Source organism: Telmatherina bonti (genome assembly GCF_933228915.1).
Source record: "Telmatherina bonti genome assembly, chromosome: 12".
NCBI lineage: Eukaryota > Metazoa > Chordata > Actinopteri > Atheriniformes > Telmatherinidae > Telmatherina > Telmatherina bonti.
In genome coordinates this window covers 29,386,907-29,402,893 of record NC_136610.1, presented here as the reverse complement: position 1 = coordinate 29,402,893, position 15,987 = coordinate 29,386,907, and the positions used below count along the sequence as shown (strand labels likewise).

The following is a 15,987-nucleotide window of genomic DNA, read 5'->3' as shown; positions in this document are numbered from 1 at the left end:
AATGTTACAAAACCACTGCATGAAATAATAAAGCATTAAATGAATGTTTTTTGTTGTTTTTTTTACTTTTTGAAGAAAGGAGGCATAAGATTCTGCATCAGCTTATTGATTATCATTTCAACATGCTCGAGATTTCACATGTTCAGCCAACTAGTGACATCCTCCAAGTCAAAAAGTTGATGAAAGATGACCTGGAATTAAGTGGTACCACCCGTCGCAAAGTAACGCTCAGTTTGTCCATGGGAAAACTGGGAGGATACTCTAAAGGCATATCAGCGTGGGGGTGCGCGCCTGCGCGCTCGCGTGGAGCAGTGTGGAAGTTTTCCTGCAAGTTGAGGACGAGGGACTGCGGCGAATGGAGCGGTACAGGTCACTGGGTTAAAGAAGTGCAAGAAACAAAGCGCAAATGTTAAGAAGTAGTAAGATCGAGTTGGAAACTTTGATTGGCACTTTATGACCCCCCCCTTCTGTGGACATGTGAGACCGTCAGCGGCTGGTAAGTCCAACAACCTCACTGGGGTCCGAATCAGAGAAACGAAAATGATTTCAAATTAGTTTTGTTACATAGACTCAAAGTTGAATATTCTACTTTTGCTCTCAGAGTATCAGACTTAGATATATAAAAATATGTATGCATTTAATTTAAATTAAACATCAACATGAAAAACAAAACAAATGGAACTTTTTAGGGAAAATAACAAAACATTAGACATCTTCCTCCTTTTTCCACCTTACGTTTGACCCTAAACTACAATAGTCTCAAGTAGCTCTTAAGCAAAACAGTTTTGGAAATTATATTTTCACTTGTCAAGATCCAGATCTAATGAAATGATGGAGGACCCTGCGGTTGTTTGTGCAGCGCGCTCATGCGGCTCCCTGTGGAACAGCTTGGTAATCAAGCGCATCCCTTTTGTAGTTTCCCAAATGTTGTGACTCATGCAGACAACGAGAGACACGATGAGATGATGTGTCCTGGCCAGGTCCAGAACCAAAGCCATGTAATGATTAAAGAGTTTGTCTTGAAGCGCTCTGCTGACACTTCTGAGTCATACCCAGATGCAAATTCACGCGTAAAACCTGTTGGTGCAAGTGTGTTTAACCGATTCTTAGGTGTTAACCTCCCGTACCGAGGAGGGAATATTTACGTGATCAGTGTAGCTGCAGACCCTTCATTTTCTCCGCTTTGCGGTTATATGTGCCTCTTGCTGTGCCCCTTTTTGTCTCCATATTTTTCTAATTAGAAGGGGGAAAAGGTGTGCGCACCTGTGCAGTGAGGTGAAACTGAACAGGATGGGACAAGCTATTCAAACAGCCCACATGTAGGAAGCCTATATCTAGTCTAGCTTTTGCTCCCCCCCTAAAAAACTCAGAACATTAACTGGAAATGGAGTCATCTCTGATTCGACCCAATATGATCATTTCTTCAGCTTCCACAGGAACTGAATCACTTGTTTGATTAATCTCTGATTTAATGTGAAGTTTAGTATTAAATAACATTAATCCTCTAGAAGTAATTCAACTTCCACAAGTTGAATCAAATGACAGATTTCTAACACACCGATAGATCAGTAGCATATACTCTGTACACCGAAGTTATGTGAATAATGAGAGGCAGTGCCAAGTGTCAGGTTAGGCATAAACTTCAGTTAAAACAGACCTTGTCATGTTACTACTGAAATGCAATGACTCTGTTTTACCAAATTAATCATATCTAAGAATATTTACGTTATTCTGTGTCCTAGGATTACTAAGTGACTTCTGAAGGAGAGCACGCCGGAAACTCCCGAAGACTTTACAGTGGAAGAGCAGCAGAGCCTGTTCATCCGCCATAACTCCACCCTCCGACAACCAGACAGCGTCTATGCACATCAATCTGACTGTGGCCATCAAAGACGTGCTTGCCTTTCATGGAACTCAGTCTGCCAACTGCGCTGTTACCTCTGACATTGTGGAAGTGACAGCCATGGAGTCATGTGAGGTGCTGGTTACCCCTACGCCACCACCACCACCTCCTCCTCCTCCTCCACCTCCACCTGCAACCTCCTCACCTTTTATTCAAGCAGCCAATGTCCACCGAAGTCGTCTGAGGAAGCTGAATTGGGATTGTATTCCCAAAGAGAAAGTGGAGGGGAGAAAGAGCGTATGGAGTGGGGCGGCCCCTGGTGAGGATGAGTTCCCAATAGACCTCCATTCTCTAGATGAGCTATTTGGTCAGAAGGATAGCAAGACACGGGACAGAACCAGCGCCCTGAGGCGGCGGTCAGCCCTGCTTCACCGCAGATCTCCACAGGATACTCCTGGAGAGGTAACACTATGGTGGCAGACACAGCATTTTAATTTCTTTATTTTTTGTTTTTGTAGCTTTAATATATTCTTTACCTGATTGCAGATTCCCTTGTTGGACTCTAAACGCAGCATGAACATTGGAATATTCCTACGCCAGTTCAAGATGTAAGTTTCTTCCTCTCTTATGACCATTCATGTTGTTCAAGGGTTTTAAATGCATCAAACGTAAACATAAAATATCCTAAAGGTTTTGGACTTTTGGTTTGATGTCATTGATTTGTTTGAGAGCTCAAACTGTTCTCTGAGAAAAAGTGATTTTTTTTTCCTCCACATTTTGACCTTTCAAAGACAAAACAATAATCTGAAAGACTAACTGACAGAACTTTAATTGAGAGTAATCACTAAATGTAGCCATATTCTTTAGATTCTGGCACATTTTAACATCATTAGGCTTCTTGCCAGCTTTCGACCAAATCAGTCAAAACTTACAGTCAGCTATAAATGTGGATATCAGATGTGTACAACCGAGCAGAGGGCGATAGTAGCTCGATAAAGCAGGACTGGCAAATTCAGCCATATGTCAGTGTGGCCTGGTTTTAGAAGTGTGAAGCCTCATCAGGAGAGGGGATGTCTGGTGAATGAAGGGGAGGGTGCACCCTGAGCAGCTGGGCTGAGTTTTGAAGGAGGGTGATGAGTAGAGTAAGTGGCTCTTAAGGAGTCAGAGTTGACACCTGCTGGCGCCCATAAAGAGGGTCTAATCTTAAAGCTCCCCCCTGCTGAGCGAGACCCCACATTGGTGGCTTGTCATATTCACACATCCCCTGAACACTCTTTAGTGATCCATGTTTGCTTCGCTCAAACAAATCTGCACCTATTGTAACAAAAAGAGCTGTTTTACAATCATTTAAGCACATTTACATACCATTTAACCTCTCTAACAAATTACATAAGTATTAAGAAAATGATGCAACATTTCCCATAAAGCCAAGAAGAGCAAATCTGTTAAGTTGCGATATTGTCGTGCCACCATGAAATTCTCAACAAAGAGATGTTTTCCTTTCTAAACTTGATTTGTCTAGACTTGTAGGTAAGCCTTTATGCGAAAAGATCCTCTTCTGTACACAAACATTTGTCTCGTTTGGCGCTTATATGCCCTCTGTCATAAAGAGTGGCACGGCTGCTGTTAAGATGTGGGTGTAGTTTCAACAAAATCCAGTTTTGTGTTTCCTTTGTCTGTGCAGAGCCTCAACTATCTTTCTGTTTTGTCTTCTTACACACCATTACATTTGTGTTTTGAATGGAAAACTTAAGGATAAATCACTCAGAAAATGATTTATTTACTTAAGCAGTCTTAATGCTGGTGTCAGACGATGACATGTGAATGGTGAGCCATGAATGACATGAACTTTGAGAATAAAGGCCACGCAGTTTGATAGGATCGTCCGTTATGGGCTGTAAGAGGAAGTAGGGGAGCAGAAGATAATGAAAAACTGCTGGAAAAGAGGACACATGTTACTTGGAGAAAGTAAATCAACGGTTCAAAAACCATTTGGCTCAGTTTTTTGCTCTTTCACGTTGACATTCTGGGCTCCTGCAGACATGTCTGTTTGGGTCCATGACATTTTCCTCTGATATGAAGAGCACAATATTTATTCATGTGTGATTATTGGGAAAATTAGCTCTGATAGGTTTCCCAACCTGAAGAGACTCTGCTTTCTAAATGATGTCATAACAAAACATGTTGGTGAATTTCTGCAGGCCTGCTAAGGAGATAGTTGAAGATATCAGACATGGTGCTGGAGATCGTTACGGAGCAGAGAAGCTCACAGAACTCTGCAAATTACTGCCTGACAATGAGGAGGTAAAGTGCTTTTTTTTTTACTAGCGGGCAACTATAACCGTGACAAGCTCCTTCCTCTTCAAACACCCTCCACTCTGCTTCTCTTACTCGTCATCTGGCTTTGGTTAGGATGATCAAAGTTTGCCATTACACCATGTTGCATTGATGTGGTCTGTTTCCTGAAAAGTAACAAGCTGAGAGATATTGGAACTTAAACAGACTTGTGTCTGGATTCTTCTTTGTAATTTAATGAAAGCAGTTTTTTTTTTTGGTTTGTTTTTTAAAGACTTTAATTTAGCATCTTTTCTCCTTCAGGAGTCTCGCCTTGGGAGGTTTAGTGGGGACCGGAACTGCCTTGGAGAGCCGGATCTTTTCATGCTGCTGTTGGTGGAAGTTCCCAGGTACGCTACTGTCCAGTCAGAAGAGGACGTCTCAAGCTTTAAAACCTCAGTTTCTTCCACCAACACCCCCATTCTTCTTTCCTTTTTCATGGCATGTTTGTGTAACAGATGACTGATTTTTGAGTGCCTTTCAGCCTCCATCACCACTCAAACCTTCTTGTTCATCAGTCCGTCTCCCATTTATCCCTCTTTCACCAGTTTTCGGCTTCGTCTGGACGCCATGATTCTGCAACAAGAGTTTGACCCTGCTGTGACCTCTCTGTGTGTGGCAGCCAGATGTCTGAGGGAGGCGGCCAGAGGTAACATAACAGCCGAGTGTTGTGTACTCCATCCGCTATTGAGATCAGAGACTGCTAAAATCCCCTTGTTTAGTCTTGTGTAGTGATGCCAGGAGCCAGAATGGAAATGAGATATAGTATTTAGCAGTAAGAGTAACTTATTGATTTAGCAGGAGCTAAATGATCTTTTTTTACAGTAAAAGTTGCTGACTTGTTTCATGGCCTTGGTGTGTGCTGCATGCAAAGTCATCCCCATTATTTCAGCAGCCTTTAGGCTAAATGTCGATATTGTCTTCAATATCCTAGAATTGCTGAGCTGCCCAGAATTACACTCCATCCTCCGTTTGGTGCTGAAAGCAGGGAACTACATGAATGCTGTGAGTGTTTCTTACTTTTAATTAAAAAAAAAAAGTTTAATATACTTTGTGCAAAAGCAGAGTCAATTCTGTTACCTATGTGTAAATTCACCAGTCACAGAGTGGTCTGGGCTTGTGTTTGGGGCGTCTATATGGCTGTGCACATGGATTTCGACTCCCTGTTTGTTTGAAGTTGTCGTGCATGTGTCCTCATGTGTTATTCTGACCTTCTGCATAACTTCTCAGGGTGGATATGCAGGGAACGCCGCTGGTTTTCGGATATCATCATTACTCAAACTGGCCGACACCAAAGCCAACAAGCCGGGCATGAATTTGCTGCATTTTGTTGCTATGGTAAGATTTAAAAGAAATCTGGATGTTGTAAAAGGTGTTTTTGTCACATCGAAATGGGAGCTGAGAGAAAAAGTTTTCATGAACGATGACTTGCTTTTTGGTCATCCTTAATAGACTCATTAAGAGCCTGATTCCATTTGATCACAAGCGTGAATACTTCTGCACTATTTGTATTTATATTTATTTAGTTTGTGCTGTGCTATTTTATTCATACAATTTGTTCCTTTATTGTTATTTGCTGCTGTAACATTGAATTTCTCCTGTGGTAGACAAATAAAAGATTATCTTGTCTTGTCTTATCTTATCTACAAATGTTTGCATGGACAAATTGTTTCTAATCACAATGAACTGTAGCTGAGGGAAACCCCCCCGAGAATGCATAATTTTCTTACTGTTAACAAACACGTTGCCTCATGTGAGACAATGGCAGATAATCGTTTGTGTTCATCTCCACAGGAAGCTGTGAAAAAAGACCAGAGTTTACTGTCGTTTCCCAGCCAACTAGGCCACATTGGCGCCGCTTCCAGGTCAGTTTCTTCAGATCCTTTAAGTCCCTGCAATGGTTAGGTTTTAGGGGATGGTGGCCATACTCGATAACAACACATCTTTGTAGTAGCTGGCTTAAATGTCTGAATCTTTTACACTTTAGCAGACCAACATATCCATTAACCAGAGTATGAGCCTGAGTGAAAGTGGGTTAAGACGATATTATCAGACATGAGAGTTTTTGGAGTTTTCCACTGTTACTCTTTTATAATAATGCTAAAGATTGTCTACCTTGATGGGATTCCTTCTGACTCTTGGATCATGTGCTTTTTTTTCCTTTTTTTTTTTTACCTACTTTTGGTTATGCAACCTTAATTCGTGTGGATTATCCATCTCTTTCGAAACATTGCCTGCTATAATTGTGTTTCTCTGCAGGTTGAGCGAGGAGGCTGTGCTGGATGACTTATCAAAGCTAAAACATCGAGTGGCTGCCCTCAAGATGGATTTGCAGACTGAAGCAGAGATTCAGCAGCACACACATTCTTTTCTGGAGGTATACAATGTAATGTTTGAGATTAACTCAGTAGTGAATAAAACCTAATCTGCCAGACAATCTGTAGTTCAAGATTCAGTTTGAGTACAATGAACTTTTTCCATCCATGCACAGATGGCGGAAGAACGTCTGAAGGAGGCAGATGATGAGATGGAGGGTATGAGGATGTCGAGTCGAGCTCTAGTGGAGTTCTTCTGTGAAGATGACAGCACTTTCAAACTAGACGAAGCTTGCAGGGTCTTCCATTTGTTTTGCTATCGCTTCCAAAAAGCTGTCCAGGTGAGACACATTTAACTTGATGTATCAGTTTAATGCTTTAAGAATCACATTAACTCGACTTTTAATTTTTTTTTGTGAATAGGAGAATGAAGAACGAGAGCTGAAGGAGCAGAAACGCCTGGAACGTCAGCAGGAGATGGTGAAAAAGCGTCGGTCGCTGGCTGTGTGTACAGGGCTGGACCTTGGCTTGAGTCTTGCAAGAGAGCCTCAAAGCCAGGAGAACCAAGATGAGCTGGAGAAACTTCTAGAGAAGAACTTGAGCTACTCTTGGAGTCGTCGTAGTCTCAGGAGTTCAGATTCCCGCAGATTCACACACCTCCAAAACGACGCCCATCCCCACAACTCATCCCTGCTCAAGAACTTTCCCGTGTTGGGCAGTAGCCTGTCGTCAACCTGCTGTCACTCTAACAGCTCCTCTGACCATGAGACCGGCGCTGTCCTCTGCAGCTCGCCAGACACTGATGACACAAGCTCCTCTATAGACCAAGAGCCTGTTGTGGGCAGATGGCGGAAAGCAACAAACCTGTGCATGGAAGTGGTTAAAGACACACAGATTGCAACATTTAAGTGCTCTCAGCATGGAAGTGGCTTCATGGTGAAGCAACATGGGCCTGAGAGGATTTCTTACGTGCCACAAAGCCAGTCAAAGGAAAAAGGAATGAAAAAAGACAGAGATTTTTCTCAAGAAATGGCTTCAAACAGTTCCAGATCCGCTCCAATAAATACTGATACGCTGCCTCAGTGTGTCGCAAGCCAGGCCTCCACTTACAGACACAGGTTCGTCTTGCCTGTGACGGACAGTAACTGTACTCTACAGGGTAAAAATGAGGGGTCTCCGGTCAGTGATGGTGCACACCAGTCTGTTCATTCAAGTGGAATACTGTATGATGGGGACACAAAGACTGTGATGTTGGAGTCTCAGACCAGATCTGAGACCAAATCCCAGTTCTCTGTGGATGAAATCCACTCACAACTGCAGACAAAGAAGAATCCATCTGTGAAAACAGAAGCTATGTTGCTTTTGTCTGATGCAGCTTTAACAAAACAGACCGATGCAGAAGCGGTTTCCACACCTGTGGATGAGAACTGGATGCCGTCCAGTCTACCGGATTTCTGCCAGCCCCATCCAGAAGACGCTTCAGATTTGCCAAGTGCTGAGGAGATAACGAGGCCTTTCTCGCGTGTGGGTGAAACTCTGGAGTGCCACACTCTAGTGAAAGGCCTTCGATCCTATGAGGTGATGTCGTCCACAAACTCGCCACTTCCACGACCCACTCCAAGCCTCTGCTCCAAGTGGAGGAAGGAAAGGGAAGTAGACCTTCGAGAGAGGACAACTTCATCATCTCCAGCATCAAAGGAAGAGACTCGAAACATGAAGGTCCCCATTCGTAGTGGAATCGGAGCCAAGAGGGGACTCGTGTCACGTGCTGCTCCTTCAAATAGCACAGGCATTCCTAGGGTACGCTCTAAAACCGAGCATTCAAATGGAGCCCCGACCCTTACAATCGCACCGGCTCCTACGCGGGCGTCTGTTCCTCGCAGTACGTCTTTGCGTGCATCTCATGCTGCTCGGCCAAATGCTGTTCAGTCAGAGGTGAAACGAAGCAGCAGCACACGTGAGAAAACTATAAGCGAGTCGCAAACTCCAGGAAAATCAATCCTGGTCCGCAGGAGTTCAGACAGAACTGTACCAGAGAAGGCCTCCAGCAGCAGCAGCCAGCCAGCCTTCATCAGGGGTACTCCGGTACGTGTGTCCAAACGTCTCGCCCCGAACTCTGAGACTCAGGTTGCATCTCTGCCTCGGACCGCCAATAACCCATTCTCTGCGACAGCAAAGACCATACGTACGGCTGTCATATCTGCTGCCCAAAACAAAACTGTCAAGTCAACGACTGCGAGCACCGCTCCTCCCAGTGCAAAAAACCCATCTGCTTCAAGAATACCTGGTCCCAAAGTGCCTCGAGCTGCAGCAGCTCAGCCGCTCTGGAGGTGATGGAAGGACCCGCTCAGTGTAGTGAGCTCAAATCTCTCATTCATGTACAGATTTCTGTGCATTCCCGAGTCTTAAACTTAACTGTAGATCATCTGAATTCAACTTCAGGAAAATCTGTATCTAGAGCTGTTAAAATAAGCTGCACTGAGAGCACCGGTGATACAGTATAGCTTGTGTTTCACTGTAGCAGGGATAGTAAATCCTCTATAATCTACCTCTTTTTACACCAATCTGTGTCCTTTGCAGGCAATAGGGCAGAAAAAAGATGTCACTGTTTATGAATACGTAGAACAGATCAAACACTTTTAAACAAAATCGCCTGATTAAAATCCTACCAAGTATACACCATTCTGCTTTGGATAATTTGGGAAACTGTTCACTGTCTGTTGCTTGGAAAACAATTAGTTTTCCTGTTGTTTAGGAAGGAGTCCAAATGTTGGTAATATTGGCCCTTATTCTAAATCACCTGTATTTTCACAATGAATCCGGTACAATACGGAACTGTTTGTTTTCTTTTTTTGGACACCTCATTTTAATGCACTTTACAAATTGACAAGAAGCCTGTGAAGAGATGGTTACTGTCATTTTTGTCTTTGTTTTGATTTTTATAAAAGAATTCTATAACTTTATTGAATAGCATTATTCACCATACCATGTGGATTTGTTATAAAGAAAGATGAATAAATCTGTGCCACATGTCTGTGCTTTCCTCTATGTTAAGACCTTTCCATATGATACGCAATTGTTTGCAAGATTTAGAATCAGGCAGTTTCCTTATTTGTGAGATTTTTGTTTCCACTCCACATTGACAACTGCTTCTTTTTCTTGTCAGCCTCATTTTTCACCACCTTTAGACTGAACCCTCTTGTTGCATCTCTTGACACAGTCACCCCCAATTCTGTCAGCAGCTGTTGCCATGGAAATGCTGCAGACATCCCAGGGAATCTCTTGGCAGAATTGTGGGGATTGAAGGGTTGGGGTTGGGGGTTGACTGTGGGTGTTGGATCCCAGTGGGAATTCTCCCTTTATAGGCTGCAGTGACGCCAAAACCTCTTGGGAAAGGCAATAAACTGGTGCTTCTTTGTGTTCTTCAGTCTCCGGTTGTTGGTCAGAGTTGGCCTTTTAACCTCCTGCAGTGTATAGTGGTGACATCATCAACAAGTTTCCAGGGGTGCAGGACTGAGTAGTCCAAAGCCACTGCTTTTTTTAAGCTTGCTTCCTGTATTGTACATTTGTATGGAAGCACTGGGCAAGTGATAATGACATATTTAAAGGTGAATAACTCGTATTTGATCATGAAGCTCAGCGCGGTATGGACAAGGTGTAAAATACTGTTAAAAAAGAGAACAATTTATGGTCTTTATGTTTGCTGCATACATGCATAGGTTTTAACAAGTTGCCTTTTCATGACAAAATGCTGCTACATAGGAAGAGTAGATGTTCCTCAAGCTGCAGTCAAAGTTTCCTTTACTTTCCTTTTTTTCTTTTTTTTTTTTTACTTAATATGTAAAATGTAGGAATAGTTCATTGCAATAAGCAGTCACATAAGACTGCTGACACTAATTTATTAGTAAAATAAACAGGGTGCATGTGAGTTGTTGTACAAGAATTTTAGCAATAATTAAAATGAGCAATATCACATTGAAAGAATAATTTATTTCAAGAAAAGATCCTGGATTCAAAGCCTTAACGTTGTTAATATGGTTTCAACCACGGAAAACAACACATTGAATTATTACTGACACATACTCTGCAGCTATTAAGCTGCTATTATTAAGCTTTAGTGGATTATTTTAACTGTAGCCTACCGTTATGTAGTCTAATCCAGTGTTTTTCAACCTTTTTTGAGCCAAGGCATACTTTTTTCCACTGACAACTCACAAGGCACAGCACAAACCAAAATGTTCTTTTTTTTTTAAAGCCCATATTATTAATATAAAGTCATCTTGTCAAAGTGTCTTGAAATGGAAATAAGATAAACACAAGAAAAATTAATTTTATTGTCTTTCCCCTGGGCCTCTTTGGACCAATCAGGTGAAATTGGATAATTTCTCAGGGCACACCTGATGATCTCTCATGGCACACTAATGTGCCACGGCACAGTGGTTGAAAAACACTGGTCTAATGTATTACTGATAAAAAAAAATACCATCAACCTTTACTCTGAAGTAACTGTAAATCTAAAATATAGGTAGCACAGTAAAAATGTGCAATTTTACTTTTGAAATATAGCACAGTACCCCGACATACTTTAAAATAAATTATAAATGATATGTGTACTTGAAGAGCGAAGACGTTTGGTCATGATAAGTATGACATGGTTTACAACTTGCTCAACTACCGTCGTAAGGTTTCACTTTAAATTTAACACCATACATAGAAAAAAGCAAGGTTATCCCAAGAGGTTAAAAATTTAAATTAAAAGCATAATAACTCAATGTCGCCATCTAGTGTCTGACAATAAATACTGTTACAAAATTAAACTACATTTACCACGTTGCACAGCGTGTTACGTCAACTGTTCCATACTGGACAGCTCCCCGGATGCGGCTGTGATTGACTATACTAGGCGAAAAAAAGATCGCAAGCCAAGTGGCGGTAAGTCACAAAGTCTTTCATATTTCCCTGCTACAGCAAATTATTACACCTTTTACACTTATTATAGTATCATATTAATTTGGAGGTACTTATAACGAGTTTTGAGCCAAAATCAGATATTTCTATTTAATGTTTTGCCAATTAATCTTCAGGTTGTTTGCTAACTAGCTAACGTGTTAGCCACCAAATATGCTAGTTCCTTAGCTTAATGCTAGTCACAGAGGGGAACGCCTAGTATTAAAAGTGAATATTGCGAACTAATTAACGCCAGGAAAGGGTGTGCCTGGTCTTAGTTTTACTCGATGACACGTTCAAAGAAAGTTGACTTTATTATATAAATTGTTGACTAGTTGGCATTCTAGCGAACCAATGTGACGGTAATTAACGATGCGCCAAATAGCTAATGCGGTTAGCTTGGTTGCTAACTGTTTTAAAAAGTTGAAGTCTTGTTTAACTTTTGATTTGAGAGGAAATCAAACAAAGTAGTTGCTTTTAAAGTCAAGTAGCGTTCACTCAGTCTTGGGATGATCGGTTTCGGTGTCCTTTCTACAATGAAAGGCTTGATGTTGCACAGTGTGATGTGCTGTAAATCTCCTTACTGAGGTGTTCTCTTTCTTGTTGTCAGGTGCTGCAGCCCCAGTGGTCGTAGGCAGGATGCAGACCATTAAGTGTGTAGTGGTGGGTGACGGGGCAGTGGGTAAAACCTGCTTACTCATCTCTTATACAACCAATGCTTTCCCAGAAGAGTATATTCCCACCGTGTTTGACAATTACAGCGCTCAGATGAGTGTTGATGGCCGCACTGTTAGCCTTAACTTGTGGGATACAGCTGGCCAGGAGGAATATGACCGCCTGCGCACTCTCTCCTATCCCCAGACCAATGTATTCATCATATGCTTCTCCATCGGTAGTCCTTCCTCTCATGCCAATGTCAGGCACAAGTGGCACCCTGAGGTGTCTCACCACTGCCCCAATGTACCCATCCTGCTGGTGGGCACCAAGAAAGACCTGAGAGGCGATGCAGAAACGGTGAAGAAGCTGAAGGAGCAGGGTTTGGCCCCTACCACTCACCAGCAGGGCAACTCCCTGGCCAAGCAGATTGGAGCTGTTAAATACATGGAGTGTTCTGCATTGCTGCAGGATGGTGTAAGGGAGGTGTTTGCTGAAGCTGTGAGAGCAGTGTTGTATCCAGTCACAAAAAAGAATTCCAAAAAGTGTGTCCTTTTGTAATAAATGGTTTCCAAATGGACAATGAAGAGGAACGATGAAGATCCACAACGTAAAAGGAAGACTAATGAACTAAGGTTACCATCTGGTTGCTTCCGTACGACCTCTGTCAGTTTTCAGCTCAAGTTTTACTCCGGTCTTCCTTTTTCATCTCCTGGAGGATTTCACTGTGTTGCCGTCATCACCAAAGTGACTATGCCTAAATGAGGGCAACAGACTGTATCTCCTCTCTTTTACATTTTAAATTTTGATATTTACACACTTTCACTCTTACATCTGTTCTTGATTTATAGCTTATCTGCTTTGCCTTATAAAATGCTGATCATGGTTACTATAAGCCATAACATCCAAACCAACCAAGCTATAATGTTTGACTGGAAAAAGGAAATTTGCCTTTGTTCGGGTGGAGAACTAATGACTACCTCACTCTCACCTAGGTTGCATCTCAAGGAGTCTCAAGCAAAAATGCCATCACAATGTTTTGGCTTGCCTATTTCGATGTAACAAACAGTGACGTAGCAGATGAACAAGGTATGCAGCTTGAGTTTGGTTTAAGTATGATAACTCCTAGACAAATGCCAGTAACCCTTAACCAAAAGCACAGATTAAAGGTTAAATTGCCTTACTGCACTTCCTCTTGTGCTCAGTCTGGTATGTTTATAGATGTCTGGCAGGCTGCCCTTCCAGCCTCTCGCACTGCTCTCTCACTTCCCCACAAGGAAGAGCCAAAAGGCCTTTGAAGATAATCTGTACCCATTACCAGCAAGCTTGCCTTCTTCTGTAATAGAAGAGGTGTGTCATGAGGCCTCTGCCAAATTAACATTCACTGGTACAGGATTCCTCGGGCTGATCTAGTAAGCAAGTCAGATTGTAGTACAGCTGTCCTCTGTCTACATCTCAACTTCTGAGGCTCACATTGAGTGCCATTTAAAAACATGCCTAAGAATTTCTCTTTGACATGGTGACGTCGAGGAGACTATTTTGTCTAACGGTGAATTTACTCTGTAAATGATTTTTTCTTTATTTTTTTAATCCTCAAATGTTTTTAACTTACACTTGCGGTTATGGCCAAAGTTGAATATATTTTTTTGTAATAGCCTATGTTTATTTGATCAGTAAAACATTTGTGTGCTGTTGTTGATGATCACTTATAAACTAGAACTCCATAATGCTTCCCTTGTCAATACATTATTGTCTTAAGGTCAGCAGACGAAGACCACTGTGTAATCATTTCAGTGTAGCATATAATACCACAATATTTTTTTAAATGGCTTGCGCTATATTCCTTATTCTTTGTCTTGGTTTGGCAAATGTCATTTCATTTTGGAGGAAGTGGTGTCAAAAATGGCTTGTTAGGCCAAGCTGCATGTTTATGTACAATATGCAAGGAGCTTTTAGTTTGGACAGTTGCCTTATCTAAACCAAAGACCAGATCAGTACTCCTGTAAAAACAAACAAACAAAAAAGGTGTTCTCATCCTTGTGCTGCAGGAACTATAAGAAATGTTAAAAATTCAACCAGTTAAGATTTATTTTTGTCTTTTTTTTTTTTCTCCAGATTTTCCTCAGTTCCTGCCAGTAAATAGTCTCACTCTCACAGCCGTTTTTTTTGTAAGACACGGGTGCTAAACTGACGTCTTGCACGGCAAGTCTACGTGCATTTGTAAAATGGAGCTTTCAGGCCCACAGCTCTTAACAGATTGTGGTTTACATCCCTGCACTGCATGGTGCAGTGAGGGCAAAGCACAACTGCAACTTGCTCATACAGTTTGTAAGAGCTGCGTCGGTGGTGCTTCGCCACATCAGAAGATTTTGCTACATTTCTCTAAAGCGTTTGTAACAACTGGTTGCTTATTTTTACTTACAACCACCAGCAATAATAGCAACCCATTTATTGTACTTGGTTCCACTCCTGTGTGAGGTCTTGATTAACTCAGCCTGAATTTTGGCCTCTTTAAAGTCTAAAATAAATGATACAGAGTAAATATAAGCACAAGGTTATGAGTGACAGCGATGTGAACCGAGATCCGTCAAAAGTGTGAAAATTTACTTGATAGTTGCACAAAGGGCTGAATGTATGTGCATGAAATGTAAAATGAATCTGTGGTGACTTTTTAAAATTTTTTTTTTATTTGAAAGGATTTTTTGTTCTTTAGGCCATGCCCCAATTTCACTCAGATAAGTGCTGTTAAAGTGGAACATACACCTGTGGGCTCTCTGCGTCTGTCCTGGAGCTGTATGCTACCGTTTGCGTGGTACTACGCTTTTACACTGGGAACTTGATTTGTTAAAATCTGTTCATAATTGTTTTATAAATAACAAAAGCATATTTGTATAAATGAACTAACAATGAGATGATTTTAAATTATGCTGAATAAAATGGTGCCTAAAACCATACAAGCTTGTTTTCTTCTGTGATCATTTTAACTCTTCAATCTATTTTAAATTGCCACTCTTGAGTTGCACCTAGTCAGCATGTTACTGCACAGCAATTGAGGAAGACTAAAGTCATACAGTGCTAAAAAAAAAAAAAAAAAGTCACACTTTTAGCAGAGCTACTCATATTTTCAGCTCAGGAAACCACAAAGTTCCTTCGCTGTACGCACTTTACTGTTCTGCAGTTCATTTTCATTTTAAATCAGCTACCAAGTGTGAACACTAGATGGACACAGGCCTCAAGCTAAGCTTCATGAGATTCTGAATGAGTACATTTTTAAAGCCTACTATTAATTTTCTTCTAGTGTACTCCTAGTAATGAGTGGTCTATCACCATCTGGCTTTAAGAGCCATAATCTGACACCAACAAGTTCCAGTGGGTTAAAAACTCTGCTGATGCTTATGACTTCTGTGGGTGGTGGCTCTGACAAATGGCAGATGTGTTGAACTCTACCAAAACCTCATTTCAATGTCACTGCAGTAACATTCAGAGCGGAGTTTCCTCTGCAGTCTGTCTGTAAATGCTGCCCAATGAGGACAGCTATGTAGGCATGTTTAAAGCGTGCAGAAGCAGAGTGACTGCAGGCGTTAGCTCAGGATAAATGGGTTCATTTAACACTGTCAAGTATGAGTTGTGAAAACCTCCACTTTGACTGGACCGAGAAGTGTTATAGCTAAATAAGATGAGAAAGGACTAACCCATTTTCTGCAATGTGCTTAACAAAGGCAGGCAAATTAATGAATGGGGTTAGTTAAGGTCAGCCATTTGTAGGTGTGAAGATAAAAGTAATTGGTTCCACAAAGTATTCAGTTAATATTTAGGCACTTTCTACGCCAGCTTGTAGTGAAGAAAGTGCTGATGGCACATTAATCCCTTTTATACAGTCAGTTGTCATAACCA

General features: G+C 41.6%; 2 protein-coding genes across 2 annotated transcripts; both read left to right on the top strand.

Moving 5' to 3' along the window:
• Window positions 1-1,861: 1,861 nt before the first annotated feature.
• Window positions 1,862-8,826, top strand: fhdc2 (FH2 domain containing 2; the record flags this gene model as incomplete). The annotated part of the gene is made up of 11 exons (XM_079250029.1): window positions 1,862-2,305; window positions 2,390-2,451; window positions 4,045-4,147; window positions 4,442-4,527; window positions 4,726-4,826; window positions 5,112-5,182; window positions 5,408-5,515; window positions 5,972-6,042; window positions 6,437-6,554; window positions 6,669-6,833; window positions 6,916-8,826. 11 exons carry the CDS (start codon window positions 1,862-1,864, stop codon window positions 8,824-8,826), a joined length of 3,240 nt encoding a protein of 1,079 aa, XP_079106155.1.
• Window positions 8,827-11,387: 2,561 nt separating this feature from the next.
• On the top strand, window positions 11,388-15,022 carry rhogd (ras homolog gene family, member Gd). Its single transcript, XM_079250448.1, has 2 exons — window positions 11,388-11,424; window positions 12,050-15,022. The coding sequence occupies exon 2, from the start codon at window positions 12,079-12,081 to the stop codon at window positions 12,652-12,654; it is 576 nt and encodes a 191-aa protein (XP_079106574.1). The 5' UTR covers window positions 11,388-11,424; window positions 12,050-12,078; the 3' UTR covers window positions 12,655-15,022.
• Window positions 15,023-15,987: the final 965 nt, after the last annotated feature.